This window comes from Hibiscus syriacus, unplaced genomic scaffold, assembly GCF_006381635.1.
Source record: "Hibiscus syriacus cultivar Baekdansim isolate YM2019G1 unplaced genomic scaffold, ASM638163v2 tig00110183_pilon, whole genome shotgun sequence".
NCBI lineage: Eukaryota > Viridiplantae > Streptophyta > Magnoliopsida > Malvales > Malvaceae > Hibiscus > Hibiscus syriacus.
Genome location: NW_024062614.1, coordinates 492228 through 511031, shown reverse-complemented (window position 1 = coordinate 511031; position 18804 = coordinate 492228). Strand labels below are relative to the sequence as shown.

Genomic DNA, 18804 nt, shown 5'->3' with positions numbered 1-18804 from the left:
TTTGAATTTGTGTTTCTCTTTCATGGGAATTTCCTTGATTCCTTGAATCATTTCAAAAGAGTTTCCAAAATCATCTTTTTGTGTGTGGGTAAGCCCCTCTTTTTTTCTATTAATTGTATACATATTTATGTAGTTTCTATATGGGTTCATGCATTTATATCTTCAGTTCCAATTGAAGATCCCTTTCTCGTCTGGGTTTTATTGGTTTATGTGTATGAGCAAGGTTTTATCTTTGTATTCAATGATTAATATATTGTGGATCTGTTTTGCCTGTTTTACATAGTTTTTGCTTTCCTTTATTCTCAGAGTTTAAACAGTTAAATGTGATTTTAACAAATATGTATATGTTTGACATGTAAATATGGTTCTTTTGTTTTATTTTAATTTTTGTTTTGCATTCAACGAACGTGTTTATGATAATCAAACAAGGCCTGATTTTTAATTGTTGGAATCAGAAAAATGCATTTGTTGATATATACAGAGAATGGAAAAGGAAAATGAAAACACGTTTCGATTATGTATGTTGGATTGTCCCTGGTAGAAGCTATTTGAAACATGGGAAATTTGTCTTTATAAACTGTTTTGGCTGGTTAGAATCTTTCTGCTATTCGTGCTTGTAATTGTCAAGGGAAATATCGTTGTTTTTCAAATATTGGAAAAGTGTGTATCGTCAGAACAAAATAGAATTTTAGTATGCAGTATTTGTGTTGAAAACTTCTGAGTTTTTTGTTTCATCATGAAGGTTCTGGGGATGGAAGAGATGCATAAAACTGACAGTCATATGACATCGGCTGCTGCTTTTGTGGAAGGGGGAATTCAGGATGCCTGTGATGATGCTTGCAGCATATGCCTCGAGGAGTTTTCTGAAAACAATCCTTCAACAGTAAGGCCAAGGACCACAGATTCATTTTTTTTATTAACCCCTTTTGTTTGGTGATATGGATTTCATGCAATATTTCCCTTGACTTACATTGTGTAGAAATAGAAGTATCTCAATACAAATTCGTTTCTACCTTTGCTTGCAGGTGACTAATTGCAAGCACGAGTTCCACCTCCAATGCATTCTTGAATGGTATGTTTCGTGTAAATCTCAAAATAATTATATTTCCATTCTAGTGGAATTCACCGCTTGTTATTATTGAATTTGTTTTTCTTGAAACTCCTTACTGTTTCCTATGTTTTTGCCCCTTTATTAGATTCAGTATTCATTTGTTATATATCAAAATTCGGTTCTCCCCTCTACATTGACTGTCAGTGAAGTGTTTAAGACATTGATCATGTGGTTCAGTGAGAGAGAAGAGACTGGAAGTGTACAAAGGGTAAGGAGTCATATGGGACCAGAAAAGAAATAAAAGATCAACCTCTAGAAAGGCTAAACATGGCCAAATTATTGCTTTATATACGGGACATTAAAGATCCGACTTTTATGTCACAAGTCTGAATCTACTTGGAAAGATACATATTTGACCTAATTATATGGTATGATTACACGATTGGATCATGCATATGATTATGACACAACTATCTCATGCATCTGATTTTGACATCTCTATATGATGTATTTCATTAGTTCCGTGTTTTTATCCTTTGATAACAATAATGGTGGTTAAATTTTGTCTAGTTATGTTCTGATAGTTAATAACCTAGAATCTCATACCCCTTTTATTTATATTTTTTTTCCACTCTCCTTAGTTTACATTGTAATTGCTATAACCTGTATTCCGATTGATGAATGTATCTCATTTCTTGTTTTGTTCTTCGGTTTTTTGTTCAACTTCAAGCCATTGGTATTTTATGTTGCCTTGCTTCTTGGATGAAACTAGTGAGTTTTGAAGAACTTGTTATACCTATGTTTATAATCAAGCACGAATGGAGAATGGTGCTGATTTGAGTAAAAATGAAAGAGATTAGGATGTATATTTGTTGTTAATTTGTCCTCTTGGCTTTTTATCATTTACTGAGTTGCATGAATAGTTTTGTTATGACCCCTTGTTTGCGATCGTTAAAGGATAATTATATAGAGGGTACTAAGTTTACTTGAAATAAAAAACTTAAACTAAAAGATAATTATAAAAGGACTTCTAGTAATAAGAATATATCATTGCTGAAAATAACATTCTCTTTTTGTAATATTAAGTGCCTCAATTCACATTGCATTCTTTTGCTTGCGCCCGCAACAAATTTTCTTATTTGATTTGTGACATAATTTTGATATTTAAGTTGACTTGAATTTTGGAAGCATACATTCTTGAAAGGAATAGATCACAGAGTAAAGCTTAAATTTAACACAAGTTTCTTTTTTCTGTAAATTTAGGTGCCAGAGAAGTTCGCAATGTCCCATGTGCTGGCAAGTCATTAGCTTGGAGGACCCTGCAAGGTTTTTTATTTGTACACACATTTGTACTTCTAATATAGTCACATCGTAACGCCTGTGGAGTTAGCTAATAATGTGTCAACCGTTACAGTCAAGAATTGCTTCAAGCATTCGAAAGGGAAAGAAGCTTTAGGGATACCCCATCAAGAAATACTACACTATTTCACCATCCCACCCTGGGTGAATTTGAATTGCAACATGTATGCTGCCTGCAAGTGCTTTTCCGAATGTTTTGTTCACTTTTATTCGGCGATAAACTTTGTATGTCATTCATTCATCTAATGGAATATATACAATTTTCAATTTGTTTTGCAGTTACCAGTTGGTGTAAATGACCCTGAACTTGAAGAGCGTATAATACAGCACTTGGCTGCCGCTGCTGCAATGGGAAGGGCCCACCACGCTGGTCGGAGGGAAAGACAGAGAAGATCATCGGCTCATAGTCGTCCTCACTTCTTGGTGTTTTCCACTCGTCCTGGTGCAGAGCATTCTGGTTCTGGATCATTGCCTCTTACTCAGGTTGCAGGGGAAACAGATGCAGCTGCAGTCACTGTTGCTAATCCATCTACTCCATTATTTCCTAGAGGAGATGAGTTGTCCCAACGGATGTCACCATTTCCTTCTAGTCAAAATACATCTGCATCTGGATCCACTTTCAGTCCAGTAAACAGACGAGGATTTTCCTTTAATAATCGGTATTTCATGACCTTTTTTTTCATGTTTTTTCATGCTTTTAAATACTCAATGTATGATCTATCTAGTATTTTTTTTTTTCTTTGCAGTAACACTTCCTAGTCATTTTCTAATCATGCATATATCATCTTGTTGATTATTTGTCTCTATAGAAGCACTTGCAGTAATTCCTCGTCTATAAATCAGGAGAGAACCAGACCATCGGAGTTACAATCATTTTCAGAGTCTTTAAAATCCAGAATTAATGCAGTGTCCTTGAGGTAGAGTAGAAAAGTCAGCAATAACTCGAACTTAATAATACGTATTTTCCCTCTGATGTTACTAATATGTTTAAAACATCTGGAATTAAAGGTACAAGGAGTCAATCTCGAAGAGTACGAGAGGCTTGAAGGAGAGGTGGTTCTCACGCAACAATTCTATGCCTGATAGTGGGAATGAAGCTCAGAGAGAAGCGAGTTCAGGAATTGCTAGTGTGTCTAGAATGATGGAGCACCCTGAGACTGATTAAAATAGCAGACAAAAACAACATTCTATGTTACATTATTCAGCTAGATCCTCCGATACAGAGCTACGAAACCGAGATAACCCTCTAAGTATTAGCCCTTCACCTGCTTCGCATGCTGCAAGCTCCCTTTCTAATTAAGTTATGAGAAGTTATTTTGACAAATCGCATCTATGCTCAGCATTTCATCTTTGTAGGTGAGTCAGGTCAGCATGTTTTCTTTGTATTCATCATTCTTCTTTATATAATTGCTTGGCCACTGGAACTCACTGATAGAGAGCAATGAGTTTTCATCCGCCATTCTTCCTACTGTCCAGTTTTTGCCTGTATCAATCTTGTAATGATTCCTCCTCATGCATCACGCGAGTACAGAGCCATAGACAACACTTAGTGAAATCTGCTTCATCGACCTAACCTGTAGCATGTTATTCAAGCACATTGCAATCAATCTAGTGATCACAGCTGAAACCATTGCACCTTTCAGCAAATTTACTCTGTTGTACTTTGGCTTTAGTCTCTAATCTATTCGACACACTTTTTTCTATGTTTTCAGATTGTCGATCTCGTTTCTCCAGAAATGGCATGCTGATGGAAAGATGCCTTTGCATCTCAGGTCAGGTGATTTGCATTTGCGGATGGATAAATTCATGTTGGTTAAATAAGCCGAGAAGTAGTCTGAGAAAGAGCTTTTCATTTGGCCAGAAACTTTTTTTATACGAGTATATCATATATATATATATATATAATATGCGTATGTATTCACTTATGTGTGAATTTTGTTTAAATATAATCTGATTGAGCGCGCGATAGCTGATTTATCTGTCTCGATGGCTGATTTAAAACATCCTTTTTTCTGCAATTTGAGAAAGAAATGTGTTTCTTTTTCCATGCCATTTACTCATGTTTATCTAGTGATCTAGAGTACCGATACACTAGCGAAGCAATGAAACATGGAAGATTGAATGCATCCGAGCAGTCGACTTATAAGCGACATCGGTGACACATTGTAATTAGTAGAAACGAAGCTTTCATTTGTTGATGAACTTTTCTAAGTCGAGTTAAATTCAGAAATACTCGGGTTCGACTTGTCTCATTCACAGCCCTGTCCGTTACAATGCATCAACAACAAGATTATGAATGGTAGGGCATAACTTTTGACTAAAGAAAGCAAGATGATGGTTATCTTGAGAATGAAACGCTCAATGACAATTCCCAATGTATCCATTTCAATAGTAAAAGATTTAGTAAAATCTGATAAACACAAAACTGGGAGTGGAAGGTTCAAATACGGTAGAAATAGGTTGTAACTGAAAAAATTATCATAAGCGTAACTTTTAAGTTGGACAAGGTAAGGTTGAACTAAAAATTTATATTTTTCCATAATATTTCCGGTTCTAATTGAAATTATTATAAATTATATAATTTTTTTGGTTGTAAACCCTAAAACCATCGCAGTGCAATATTTTAGGTTGAAAATATTATAAATTTGTACAATTTTTTAGATTGAGCATGATAACATTTTAGATTAAAAATATCCTTAAATTAACTCTAAATTAGTTGCCACACAACAAAACTGCCCCACAAAATAGGGGCCAGGATGCATAATGATGAACAAATTGGCGGTAATAAACCACTAAACCAAGGAAGTTTCCACACGTATTTAACATTGTGCAAAAGTGGTAATACTATTGTGATCTCGAGTGTATAAAAATATTAATTTTTAATATGTAAAATTCATTTTCTACGTTTAATAACTTAGATTCAATTTGATTGTAAGATTAGATTAATTATATTATCTAATCTTGTTTATATTATGCGAAAATGTGACAAATTTTTATTATTGATTGTTAAAATTGATTTTTACTATTAATTAGAATAAAAAAAATAAAATGTATTTTGTTTGTGAGAAATCAAATAGTCCTTAGTCTCAAAAACTTCTATTCCAAGAATTCATTTATTCGAAATTAAAATCAAAACCACAATAATGTTTTCTTTTAATTACCTACAAAATTCATTTTATTTTTCTTAGATTGAAAGAAATACATATTTGTGCCATGATAGATTTATAGTTCACCAAATAGAAGAACCGACTTATATCTGTGTAAATAAGTATTGATAGTTCAGTAAAATAAAATAATTAACTTACATTAGTGTAAATAAATATTGATAGTTCAATGAATGAAATAACTTACACCTGCATAAATAAGACAGTTCAATAAATGAATAATTAGCCTACTACAAATTTCATTAACTTTAGAGTTAATTGCATCATATATCCTCAAAGTATGATCCTCATTTTAATTCGATCCCTAGACTTTTAAATGTTTCAATTTCATCCCTAAACTATGATTATCATTCTAGATTAGTCCTCAAATATTTAAACATTTTGATTTCATCCCTCAACTATGACTTTCATTCTAAATTGACCCATAAACTTTTTGAATATTTCGACTTCTTCCCAAGCTATAGGTACATACTATTCACATCCCTTGTAAATAAAATCATTAGACCAAGTTATATTACTAGATGTTCAAAATAAATGAATTTAAGTTAAACTATGGTTGGAATTAATTACACATTTGGATGAATTTAGGGATAAAATTAGAATATTGAAAAGTTTGGGGACTAATATAGAAAGGTCATAGTTTGTGATGAAATTAGAATGTTCAAAAGTTTAAGGACTAATTTAGAATGAGAATCATAGTTTAGAGATGAAATTAGAATATTCTAAAGTTTAAAAATTAATTTAAAATGAAAGTTATAGTTTGGGGACATATGATGCAATTTACTCGTTCATTATCCATGAACAAGTTTTTAATTGTTCATGAACTTGTTCAATTCTATGTTCATAAACATTAAAACTAATGATTGTGAATATATAATTTTAAATGAACAAACATGAATACACAAATTTAAATGACGAGGATGATTACAATAATTTTAAATAAATGAACATAAATTGAATACAACACACTAAAAATAAACAAACAAATATATATATATATATATATATATATATATATTCAAGCTCCGGTCATTTTTAATCCTTAGGGATAAGTAGAAAATGACCTTAAAAACATAAATAGGAAATTTGTAAATTAAGCCAAATCCTAACTATTTATCAACTGGCCGCTGAATGAAAGATAAACAAAAGAAGCTCAGATATAAAATAAGCAATTTTAGATGCAGTAAGGGTTTGAAATCCCAAGAATATGGGTGAACAAAGATCGGCTTGATTAGAAAAAACTATTTTTTTCGACTCGAATTAACTTCGAGTTGTAATTTTATAAACTCGACTCGACAAATTATGAAGTTCAAATCGAGCTGTAAAATAAAATTCGAATAACTCGAAATTTTTAGTAATTAGTGGATAGATTTTCAAGTTAGAGTCGAGTACCTCGACTCTGTATGATATATGCATATCAAATATAAAAAAAAATATGTATTGTATCTGGTTATAAAAAATCGTTTAAATTAAAATCAAATAATATCATAATATTATAAAATATTTACAATTAAATTTAGACAGAAACTTAAAAATTTGACTTAGACTTGAATTTTATAAATTCAACTCGAGAAAATTTCAAGTCAACTTTGAGTTATAAAATAGGACTCGTCAACTCGAATAACTTGAAATTTTTTGACTAGATCGAACGCTCACAACAACCAAGGACAATGCAAATTTCTAACTCATAGATACAGACATACAGTATAAACTGCATAAGCATAGAAAATAAGATAAAAATAAATATAATAATAATGAAGTATCAAACAAGAGATAAACCAAGGTATCTCTCAGTTTATCTAAACATATTACCATTTCCTTACTTGCATACTAATTATTCAAATATATGTAAAAAAACAAAAACTATTGAAATTTGGATACATTTATTCATATAGAATTTTCGTACTGATTCCAGAGTAGGAATGTTGTTCCAGTGTACCTTAGAAAATCCAGGTTGAATCATCCTTCTTTTCATATCCTTCTAACCACTTCTGCTGCACATTCATCCAAGTGTACCCGTCTGAAGCACCGTATCCCTGCCAACATAAAGGTAATCATCTTAGAACAAAAAAAGGTTAAACAATCTTCATGGATAAATTAACATTTAAGTGTGAGAATCCGATCGAGTCAAATGGAAAAAGTTTGAGGTAGTCAAGTTTAGAAATACCATTTTGTTATTCAAATTTTATTTAAAAATTTTAAGTCGAGTCAAGTCAAATTGAATATTTTTATATGAGTTTTTGTTCAAATTGAATGCAATCATTTATAGTGTCATGATACTAATTAGTTCCAATTTAAACGATTCTCACTAACCATACAAGGTATACATATATTTTTTTCATTTTCTTTTTTTCATGTGTCTGAATGTTATTTAATTAATCAAATATCATCTAAAACTAAATGGTATATTTATAATGTAATTTTTTCAAGAAGGGTATATTGATTGGAGTATTAAAGGAGATGAGGAATTGATGGGAAAATATAATTTGCAAATAGTTACAATCGTAGGACCAAATTAAGTAAAATACAAAGTTGAGGACCAAATTAAGGTAAAATACAAAGTTGAGGAGCGTGTGGTTCGAATTTGGTAAAAAATGGACTTAAAACTAAGGAGTAATTGAAGAAGTAAGAAAATCACGAACCAAATCACATAATACTTGGCAAAATACCAAAACAACGTTTTAATTTTTGGTTTTTTGGTTACTTTAACTTTAGAAATTTAAACTTGACCCGAACTAGAAATCCTAACCGAAAATTCAAGTTGACTCATAAATAAAAATATTGATCTATTTCAAGTCAAATCAGTCTTGCTCACCCCTAATCTACATATTAAAGCCCCATATTTTAAAAAATGAATAGAAAACAAAAAGGCAATCGCAAAACTATCGATCAAACATAATCTAAGATTTAACAATTCTTACCTTAGCATTTATTTTAGCAGTTGTCACACAACAACAGCGCTCATTTCCTACAAGAAATAGCAAATCAATGAAAAATGAGATATCAGTGTCTATTAGAAGCTCGGATAGTGTATAAGGCAGAGGCATAGTGCACATGTTCACAATACTGGTATTTTCCATTGCACATGCAAGATGAGCTTTGATTGTAAGAAAATGAGACTGCAAAGCAAGGAAAATAGCAAGGCAATTTTATTAAGAAATAACTCTCACCAGATAACTCCCACTTATCGAACTTCACGAGCCATGTGCTTGAGCTAATTGGTGTGGACAATACACTATCCACCCAGACCCGAACTGTTTACCCTTTTGGTCACCGTAGCGCCCTTTCATTGTGTGTATGCATTCATGAAGAGTTTTCTCAGCACCATACGGAAAGACAACAATAGCAAATGGATCCTGAGAAAAATAACAGTTTATGCGTGGTACTAATTAGTAAGATTCAAAAACTCAATATAAGATTTTGTTTATGTAAATGAAAAATGGAAACCATATTTTCTTAGAAGCAATGATAGGTCAAGAAAACCATATTCACAGGAGTTAGGTAAATCTGTGACTAACCACAAGCTCATCCAAAAACTAATCCGCATGCACTCCAATTTGTAGATACACACCCCTGACAAATTCTAATCTTTGGTTGAGTGTGGGAGTTGTTCTCAATTTATCACCGTCCAATAAAATCATGTTTAAGATGCATGATATCACTGAAGAACAAATTGATACACTTTTACCTATTTCCCTTCCTAGTTACCTACCATGCTTACCCAAAAGTCCTACAACTTTTCTTCCCTGCAGTGCCCTGACTTTGTCAGAAATGAGGTGGCTATAGGTTGGTCACATTTTACGTAAAACAATGATGGAAGAAACAAATACAATAAAGAATTCGTGTCTAAAATCATATGGCAATAGCAATGAGGGAACATATTAAAAGACCTGATTCACTAACACACCTATATACAGCAAAGCTAATTCATCCTGTTCAGAGATGGGTTTTAAATCATGGCAGATATTATGAATCAAATTTCCAATGTGTAAAGAGTTCAGATTAAACAAAATATAAAAGCCAATGATGCACCACCTCAAAATAAAAAAAATAAAGGCTAACTAGAGAAAAACACATTGTTAATTCATTATTTAGAAGATGCTTATAGTGACATGGTTGTTGCCTAGTTTCTTTTTACCTAATGATAAGAGGAATGTAAGATGTGGCCAAATTCTGATGAACTGATAAGTACAAAGACAAACATGCCAATGAAAGAGAAGGTAGGACAGTAACGTACACAAGAAGCTTTTAGACTTGCTATGTAAGTCTCACAATTGTCAGCCTCCCCTCGCCTCCATCGCTCATAGAACAAGTAAAATTTCACTACTTCATAACCTGGATTGACATGGTCTACCTTACATTCCAAAAAATCAGCAACATCTCTTGGAGAAGTGTTTGAACCAAGGTTAAAATGTCCAATGGCTTCTATGATTCCAGCTGCACACCTTTCTTTTGCATGGATTATATTAGGGTTACCTTTTGCATTTTCCGCATGCCATTGCAACAATTCTTCTTGGGCATTGCTGACCTGGAGCGGATGAAAGATTAAGAGACCTCAAAGAGTAACTCTGAATTATTTAAAATGGTTAAGACTACCAACCATGACTCCATACACATCTGGAATGCTGAAGAGTTCAGCATCATTTCCAGAATCACCACAGACAAGAGTATTAACTGGTAGAATTCCCTTGGTTTTAAACTTCTTTAGTAAATATATGAGGGCCTGTCCTTTGCCAGCACCTTGTGGTAATATATCCAAATCCATTCCTCCACTATAAATTATTTTAGCATCCAACTGGAACAAAATAAGACACAAATTAATTATAGCAATAAAACTTTCAATGAACATGAAACAACTAAGCAAGCAAGATGAAGAGGAAATGAATACCAATGTGATTTAGTCTGATGTACATCTTTCAAAGCATATTTACTTGGGAAAAGTGCATATTGTTGGATGTATAGCATCCTTGATAGTAAGTTGACTCTTACCCCTCGTTTTTTCAAACAGTCTGAAAGTTGATTCATCACTGCTTGGGCCTTAGTCTTGTCAACATAAAAGCTAACCTTGTGTGGTCGCTGCTCTGTTTCATCCTGCATGTTCCAACATGCTTGAATTCATCAAAGATATCAAGGCCAGGACCTAAATATCCAGTTGCATTGAAGACACTCAACAGAATAATCTCAATGTTTAGATATAACGTTGCAGTTAAAACCATATATTAAGTAAACCTGAAGTGTGAGCTCAGGAAACTTGCTGGTTTCTTCATTGACTATATTCTATCCCATTTCTGATTCAAAATTTCAACCCAGCCATCATCCGGCAGCATCGAGTTGCCAAATGTTATCTCAGTTCCCACCGACAAGATAGTTATATCAGGAGTCAGCATGGGTTTCTCTTTTCTTAGCTGTTTGTACAATATAGGTGACCTCCCAGTGGAAAAAACCAGCAGAGAGTCATGACGATAATTCGATTCCCACAGGGCATTAAACCTAAGTAAAGACATGTTCTCAGGATCATGATGATCAACCTGCAAGAGGAAAAAAAGCTCATCATATCGAATTAAGCAACCATAGAAGAAAATATTCTGAAAATTAATGCATATATTCAAAGATAAAAGCATACCATTGTATGATCAAGATCAGATACAATCATGAGACGTGCTGCCTTAGTAATCCGATCCATGGCTATTGTACCAATCAAAATCCTATAGCGTGATAGGCAATTACTTAATACATAAAACTAAAATCAAATTCTATTGAGCTGAGTTAGGATTGTATTGCAGAAATTACTATGCAAAATTATTGCCAGAATTCCATAAAAAATATAGGTGATATAATTTTCCATCAATTTAATAAAAATAATATTAAAACTAACAAAAGTCTTAATCAATCAAAATTAAAACAAAAAGCAAGAAAAATATAAAAACGTTCTATTAAAAAAAAGAAATTGAAAATACTCTTGTAATTACATTGAAAGAAAACAATCTAATTTTTTTGTTAAAAGATTAACTGCGCAAGCTTCTACTACAAATCAATCCTAACAATTTAAGAGAACGCTGAATAAGCGGAAAATTGAACCAAAAAAACTCAAAACTGAAAAAGTAACCTTAATCGAACAAATCGAAGCTTCCGACAATTTCACCTGCGATCACACGAAAAGATTATGATTCAAATAAAACATATATAGTGGGGAAAATGTAGAATGAAGCGAAAACAAAACAGAGTGAACTTACCTAACCGGAAAGAGAAAGGGTGGTGGGGAAGAAGATTAAGAGCTGGTGGCCTTCGAATTTTAGCGGCGATGGTGAGATCTAAGGATGAGATGACGAGTCGAATTCGTTGGCGCCCAATGAACCTTTTTACCGGATCATGGGGCCCACTATCAAGGATTGTGGGTTACGTGTTGTCACTACGAAATTCATCAAATTCTTTATACCTGAAAATGCAAAGGATCAGAACCAAACTTATTAGCATACCCCCATCTTTTTTGTCCGTTGCAACGTTTAAGATTGATATATATATTAATAATATTATTTTTTTGTATTTGTATATAATAGACATAAATAAATTTTAAATTAGACATCATTAATAAAATAAACATCTAATCTAAAGAAATTTAAATTTCAGTGCTCAACCTAACGTACAAATAGATCTACCAGTGTGTTTGACTGATAGTTTGCTCACAGATATGGATCTAATGTTTCTTTATACCTGGCATGAACCATACGATCTTAATGATTAAGGGATTGTTGTTATTTTTTGAAGTTTTAAGTTCGAGCACTGCATATGTTGGAATGTTTAAGCATTAAATGTCAAATGATTGAGAATATATATTATCTTATATTCATCCAAAATTAATAAAAGAAAACGTTTATTAAAATGCAAGTCCAATAATAATATCTTCCAAATATGATTATCTTATACGATAAATTACATAAACAGTTATTAAAATATTAATAAATTTATTTTCTTATGATTAAAATTTTAAAAGTAACGAAATAATCATTAACATTATTGTTTTACAACAAGTTGATAATTTGACCATTAAGTGTCATTGTCCTTATCACATAAAGATAATTTGGCATGGTTGGGCATTGAGATGTCATTGTTTGTCTATATCTTCATCTATGAGATTTTATTGGGAAAAATACAACACGATCATAGAGAAATCAATCGCCTGTAATTTAAACGAAACAATTACAGAAGATTCATCAAAATTGTGTGTTGGTTCGTCTTACAGTTGTGGTCTCTCCTACCAAAATTCGATCCAGTAATTGTACCATAACTATTCTCAAATTTCGACTCTTTCTCTTATGATATCTCCTTCACAATTTGAGAAGCTTCGTAAGCAACCCCTATAACATAAGTTAAGTAAACGATTTATTATAAAATGATAATATTAATAATCAGAAATGACCATCCAGCTCAGTTGATAGAACACAAGGTTATTAATCTTGAGGTCGTGGGATTGAGTCACACGGAGGGCATTTCATAATTCGGAGGTCTCTGACGGAAACTGCTCTCAACCTGGTGTTGGGGATAACCTACTATCTTACCTCCCTTACCCCATACATATGGAAAAAAGGGACAACCATAAAAAAAAGATAATATTAATAATCATTTCGTTACTTTTCAAAATTTGATGTTGAAATAAAAAACTTATTGATATTTTCGTGATCATTTATGTAATGAATCTTATTTTATATTATCATGTTTTTATTTATTGGTCTTTATTATTATAATATAGAAATATTTACGTAACCTATAAATAATTTATATACATAATGATTAATGTATTGAAAAATTGATAAAATAATAATGAATCGAATCGTAATCCACTCATCTACTTGAAACACAGGTTGTTTCATCTTCTATTCTTGAGATGCTCTATGGTGCGAACTATCATTATCTTCCATCCCAAATTTTGTATATTAAAGATTCGTATAATCAAAATGAATTCAAATAATACATTTAGATATTTAATCTCATTAAAATTTTGAATAGTCTGAAATGATTATAAGGTAATATATTCATAATTTTTATTAACCATTAGCAATGCACAAATACTATGCAGATGCAACTACTCGAACTCAAAAGCTTAAAAGATAACAACACTTCCTTTAAATACTAAGATCACTCAATGAATTATTAACCATATTAAAATTAAAATGAATTACTTGCGGAACGTGATGGTTAAAATTATAAACGACTTCAATAGTTGAAGAGACTGTTGTTCTTTTAAAAGTCTTGTATTCGAACAGCTACCTCTCTAGAGTGTGTGTTGTCAAATAATTAAAAAAAATAAACATATATTAACTTAATCACATGTAATATTAAAAAAATAAAAAAGGGGTTGAAATAACCAAGTTCCTGAAATAGTCATATCAAGGACAGGTAAAATTGAAACAAGAGGTCTGTTTTCTTCAAAAGAAAAAAAAAAGTTAAGAACATTACATAAACCAATGAAGTATAAGCTTTGACCCTCTGCCGAGGGGGCTCCTTGTCAACAGACAACAATCCGATCTTCTCCAGCAAAACTTGCATGATATTTTACGCCATTTTTGTCTGCATAACCTTCCCTTTCATATTCGTAAAGTACGGTAGCACGATGATCGAGTTCAACTTACCGGCCAACAGCATCACTACTGGATAGAGCATTGAACATAATACAATTTCTATCAGAGCCGTTAAAAGTATTTGTGTTGAACGTGGGTACCAACTACCTGTCACTTCAGATGAAATCATGCAAGTCATTTACATAAATGGTTCAAACATGCATTGGATATGGGTTTGTGTTTGACACAAAATTTTCAGTCTTTACTATTATGGAAGGGTTTCCCATACTCATGTGAGGATATATGTTAGACATAGGTATCAGACATCGGTGCTTCAAGAAAAACAACAAGTCGAAGTAACATAGCTCAATACATTCGAACGATAACTGATAAAAAGTTTCAGATATCGAAATTACTAGCCAACTTTCTGATATACAGCAGGGATTGCCTCTAAGGTCCAAGGTTAAAGATCAAAATTGTTGTCAGATGTAAAGAAATGTGGATTAAGAGTCTCACCATAGCAATATGGTGTATCAGTACTTGAAGGTTTTGTGATTTATGGCTAAACCTGTGTCTTGCATCATAGCCACGAACTCGCTATAATTGATACGCCCATCCTGAAAAGAAGACATCAATATAATCAATGTAAGTATGTAAAATAAACTGTATCTTTTTTAACCAAGATAGTTTTTAAGTGAAAACCAAAGTTAAAAGAATCAGCTTGTTTGGTATTTACATTATCCTGGTCGACTTCGCGTATTACATCTTCCAGGTGAACATCATGCAAGGCAAATTGCTCACAGGCCTGTTGGAGCTCATCTGGAGTGATGTAGCCACTCCCATCTTTGTCGAAGTAGTTAAAAGATGCAAACAGATGATCCTCTTTTTGGATCTTGTTTAGGTGAAGCATGGCTGCTATGAACTCACTATAGTCTATAGTACCGCTGTTATCGATATCTGCCTGCAGTTTTTAAAAGACAAATGCACCGAATCAGCAACAATGTTATAGCCTAGGTGCCTGGCTGGTCATTCTTACGCCATGCATATGCCAGTTGATCTTACATTTGAGATGATGAATGGAGAATGTAGTTTCAAATGCAGCGAAAACATATTGCTCGAACAACTTCGGCTATTCTCCTATTTCTTAATTCTTCCCTCACACGTCGGCTAATAGTTTACTAAAGATGCTTGCCGCTTGCATTAATCCATTAATCTCAGAATCCTTGAGATTAGAACCAACTTTTTCCAAACCAATTTTCAGTTCCTCAAGAGTGATATGCCCACTATTATCTGCATCTATCATCTTAAACATTTCTTTCAGGCCTGCAATTTCCTCTTCTGATAGACTATCAGCAATGACCTATATAAAAAAATACAATTTTTGATAAGAAATACATATACTTTATATATTTATATAAAAAGATGCAATTTCCCCTCAAAAACTAAATTACAGCTCGTTGCAGAAACTGCATGAATGAATGCATTAAGCATCTAATCTGATAAAGATTCTTACTCTTTATCATTACAGAGTTGCTTAATCCATTCAACATGTATCATTCATGCATGTTATTGGGGAAGAACGCAACTCGATTTGAAAAATCTTTCATAATTACTATGAACTTCAGATAGTTAACATGAATCAGGGTACCAACTCTGATGGCAATTTTCTTCAGCTTGTTCATTGCAGAAAATTGCTTCAAACGGGACAGGACAGCAGAATCGAGAGGTATATCTGGAGCAATACCATCCTCCTGAACCCAAGGGTGACCTTCAAAGAAACAGGAAGGTAAATAATCTGTTTACGGTAAAGAGACACTTAATGCAATAAGTCTGTCTTGAATTGTTTTGAACAATGATAAATGCTTTCACGTAGACAAAATAATTGGTACTAGTATGATAAATTTTGGGTTTTGTTTGAAAATATAAAGCATGTAATAAATGCAAGTGTTTAAAGTCCTTGGCTGATGTTGCAGAAAGGAAACACCAATCGAAATATGAATGGCAATTCTTCTTCTTAAGTAACTGAAATGAAATCCTCTACTGTCATCCAAATTTCATGCGTTTCAGAATAGATTTAATACCTGTTATCACAGGGTTGTTCACTCAAAGAAGAAATGTAAACCTATGTTTCTCTTTTTCATTTTCTTGAAGTACCTGTGTACGACGCCTGTGACGATGCATATCTGGACATAGAAGATATGTCCTTCCAGCTTGTGGTTAATAGAACAGAATAATGTAAATCATACAGCATTACTCTTTTTTTCATTCTCCTGCAATATTATGTCATAATCTAAAACTGCAAATAATGTTGTTCAACTTGAACTTCTAAAGATAAACTGGACAAATTATTTCTTGTCTAAGCAAAACTTATAAGGCACCAGTATCTAAGATGCTCCATCTAGGTGGTTCTTAAATGGTCATTCACTAAATGAACAATTATTGTTCCATTTTTAGCCAAATCAAAGCTTGTTTCTGAAAAGTATATCCAATGTATGTCTCCACTATGTGATGCTGCAAAGGATTCAGTTGTAATAGACAGAACAGCATCAAGGCTTTCCAGATATAATAATATTCAAGTTGACTATCTGTGCTTAAAAAACAGAATGACCAGAGAGGAAGATCTATGCATACTCACGAAGACATTCATAGGCTGTCAGCCGCTTTTTAGGGTCCTTTACAAGCATTCGTTTAACCAAGTCCTTTTCACTGTTAGAGATACTAGGCCATGGCTCTGTGGTAAAGTCAGGTTGACCTCTCAAAACCTGGTTAAATACCCCTTGCTCTGTTTCTGATAAAAAAAAATATATATATTAATATATCACAACGGTGCCAATAAATGAGACGTAATTCAACCGTGCCTGGAAGCATTTACCGATGCATGAACCACAAGCAGCAAAACACTCACCATCCCAGAATGGGGGAACTCCACAAAGTAAAATATAAATGATCACCCCAGCACTCCAAACATCACATTCTGGACCATAGTGCTTCAGCAACACTTCTGGAGCCACATAATAGGGACTTCCAACCACCTCATTGAATATTTGGCCTAAAGGAAAAGGGATTAGGTACCAGACAATAGAGTAGATTGACACAATAATTTTTGAGGAAATCGATTATAAAGATGACTGGCTCCATGTAAATGAAGCAAATGATGAGGCTGTGAACTGTCTAAACATGACCACAGTCTAAAGGTGAGAAATGGTTATACTGCCATGTGTTGAACTAATCTATACAATTACTTCCACATAATATCGCAATACCTGGCTTGAAAAACATTGAAAGTCCAAAGTCTATTGTTTTAAGTGGTGCCTCCTCTTCCTTGTTAACAAATAGGAAATTTTCAGGCTTGAGGTCGCGATGCATAACACCAAGAGAATGACATGCTTGCACAACGCCAATCATTATCCTAGCAAGTGCAGCCTCCTTTCTCTCAGTATAATGCCCTCTCTGAATAATTCTATCAAAAAGCTCCCCACCAGCACAAAGCTCCATAACAGCCACAGCATCTTCATAAGCACCTATGATTTGTATCACGTTTGGGTGACCTGCTAGATGGTGCATTATATGAATTTCCCTTCTAAAATCATCCAGATCGGTGCTTGAGGTCAGCTTCCTCTTGGCAATGGATTTGCCGGCAAACTCTTTCCCGGTGCCCTTCTCCATACATAAATATGTCTTTCCTAATTGTCCTTGCCCTAACTTACGCCCCAAGCTATATAACTCTTTCATATTCCCAGTTTTCCTTCCTAGCACTGACTCGAGTTGCATGGTTGACAACCTTTTCATTTGTTTTGGCTTGTGGTTTCGGCTTACTTTGTTCATCCTTCTTGGATTCCTCAACCGGGATATTAACCGCATTTCCTTCACCGGTTTTGTTGCTATTATCGTCTGTAGCCGCCAGCAACGGGTCCTCGATAGCCGGCCTTTTCCGCCATACCGCCTGTGTGACAGATTGAAAAAATCCATTCGCACAACCAACATTACTTGGTCCTCCTACACAAGCGTTCCCCATCAAAATTTCCCCAAATCCTTGTACTTATCAACCCCCACTTTTGAACTCCAACATCAAAAATGGGTCCCTGATAATTCCATTAAAGAACAAACAAAAATCGAATAAGATAAAAGGCGTAGAACAAACCCCCAAAGTCCAGCGTTTCTTCTGGTCCAAACAACATTTTCTAGAAAAACCGACAAAATGCATGCACCCACCAATCCAAACTAATAGATCCCATCCCAGATCCTGATTTCCGTCTTCAATCCAATGGGAAACAAAGCTTTTGAATTTGTTCAACATTTGTAATTAAAATTCCTAACACGAAAATTTGATGAATTTGCTTTGAGTTTCGTCTCTTTTCAAACAAAATGCAGGTGACCTCCACATCCAGGTTATTTGATGAAGAAACAGAAAAATAAAACGATGGCTGAAATTTCATAAATACATTTTAAAAAGAACATATTATTACAATTTCTAATTATTGTAATTAGCATTTAAAAAAGGGTGTTTTTCACTTTCCATGGATTGGGTTACAGTGGTTACTAACTGGTTTTATTGCATGCATTACATGGATTAGTTTCTAGGATTCACACGTCATCATATGCCGCTTTATAATTAGACATCAATTTTTGGAAAAACTATACTATTAACCACCTAACTATTTCCTGTTTTCACTTT

The 18804-nt window shown here is 33.4% G+C and overlaps 1 protein-coding gene and 2 pseudogenes across 1 annotated transcript; 1 reads left to right on the top strand and 2 right to left on the bottom strand.

Annotated features, from left to right (window-relative positions):
• The first annotated feature begins 736 nt into the window (after positions 1–736).
• Positions 737–4365, top strand: LOC120217080 (E3 ubiquitin-protein ligase RHF2A-like). The gene is made up of 8 exons (XM_039214297.1): positions 737–883; positions 1026–1072; positions 2315–2377; positions 2466–2574; positions 2690–3069; positions 3220–3327; positions 3419–3766; positions 4123–4365. The coding sequence occupies exons 1-7, from the start codon at positions 737–739 to the stop codon at positions 3573–3575; spliced, it is 1011 nt and encodes a 336-aa protein (XP_039070228.1). The 3' UTR covers positions 3576–3766; positions 4123–4365.
• Positions 4366–7479: 3114 nt separating this feature from the next.
• Positions 7480–11867, bottom strand: LOC120217119 (annotated as a pseudogene).
• A 2795-nt stretch (positions 11868–14662) lies between these two features.
• LOC120217098 lies at positions 14663–18144 on the bottom strand (annotated as a pseudogene).
• Between the last annotated feature and the right edge of the window lie 660 nt (positions 18145–18804).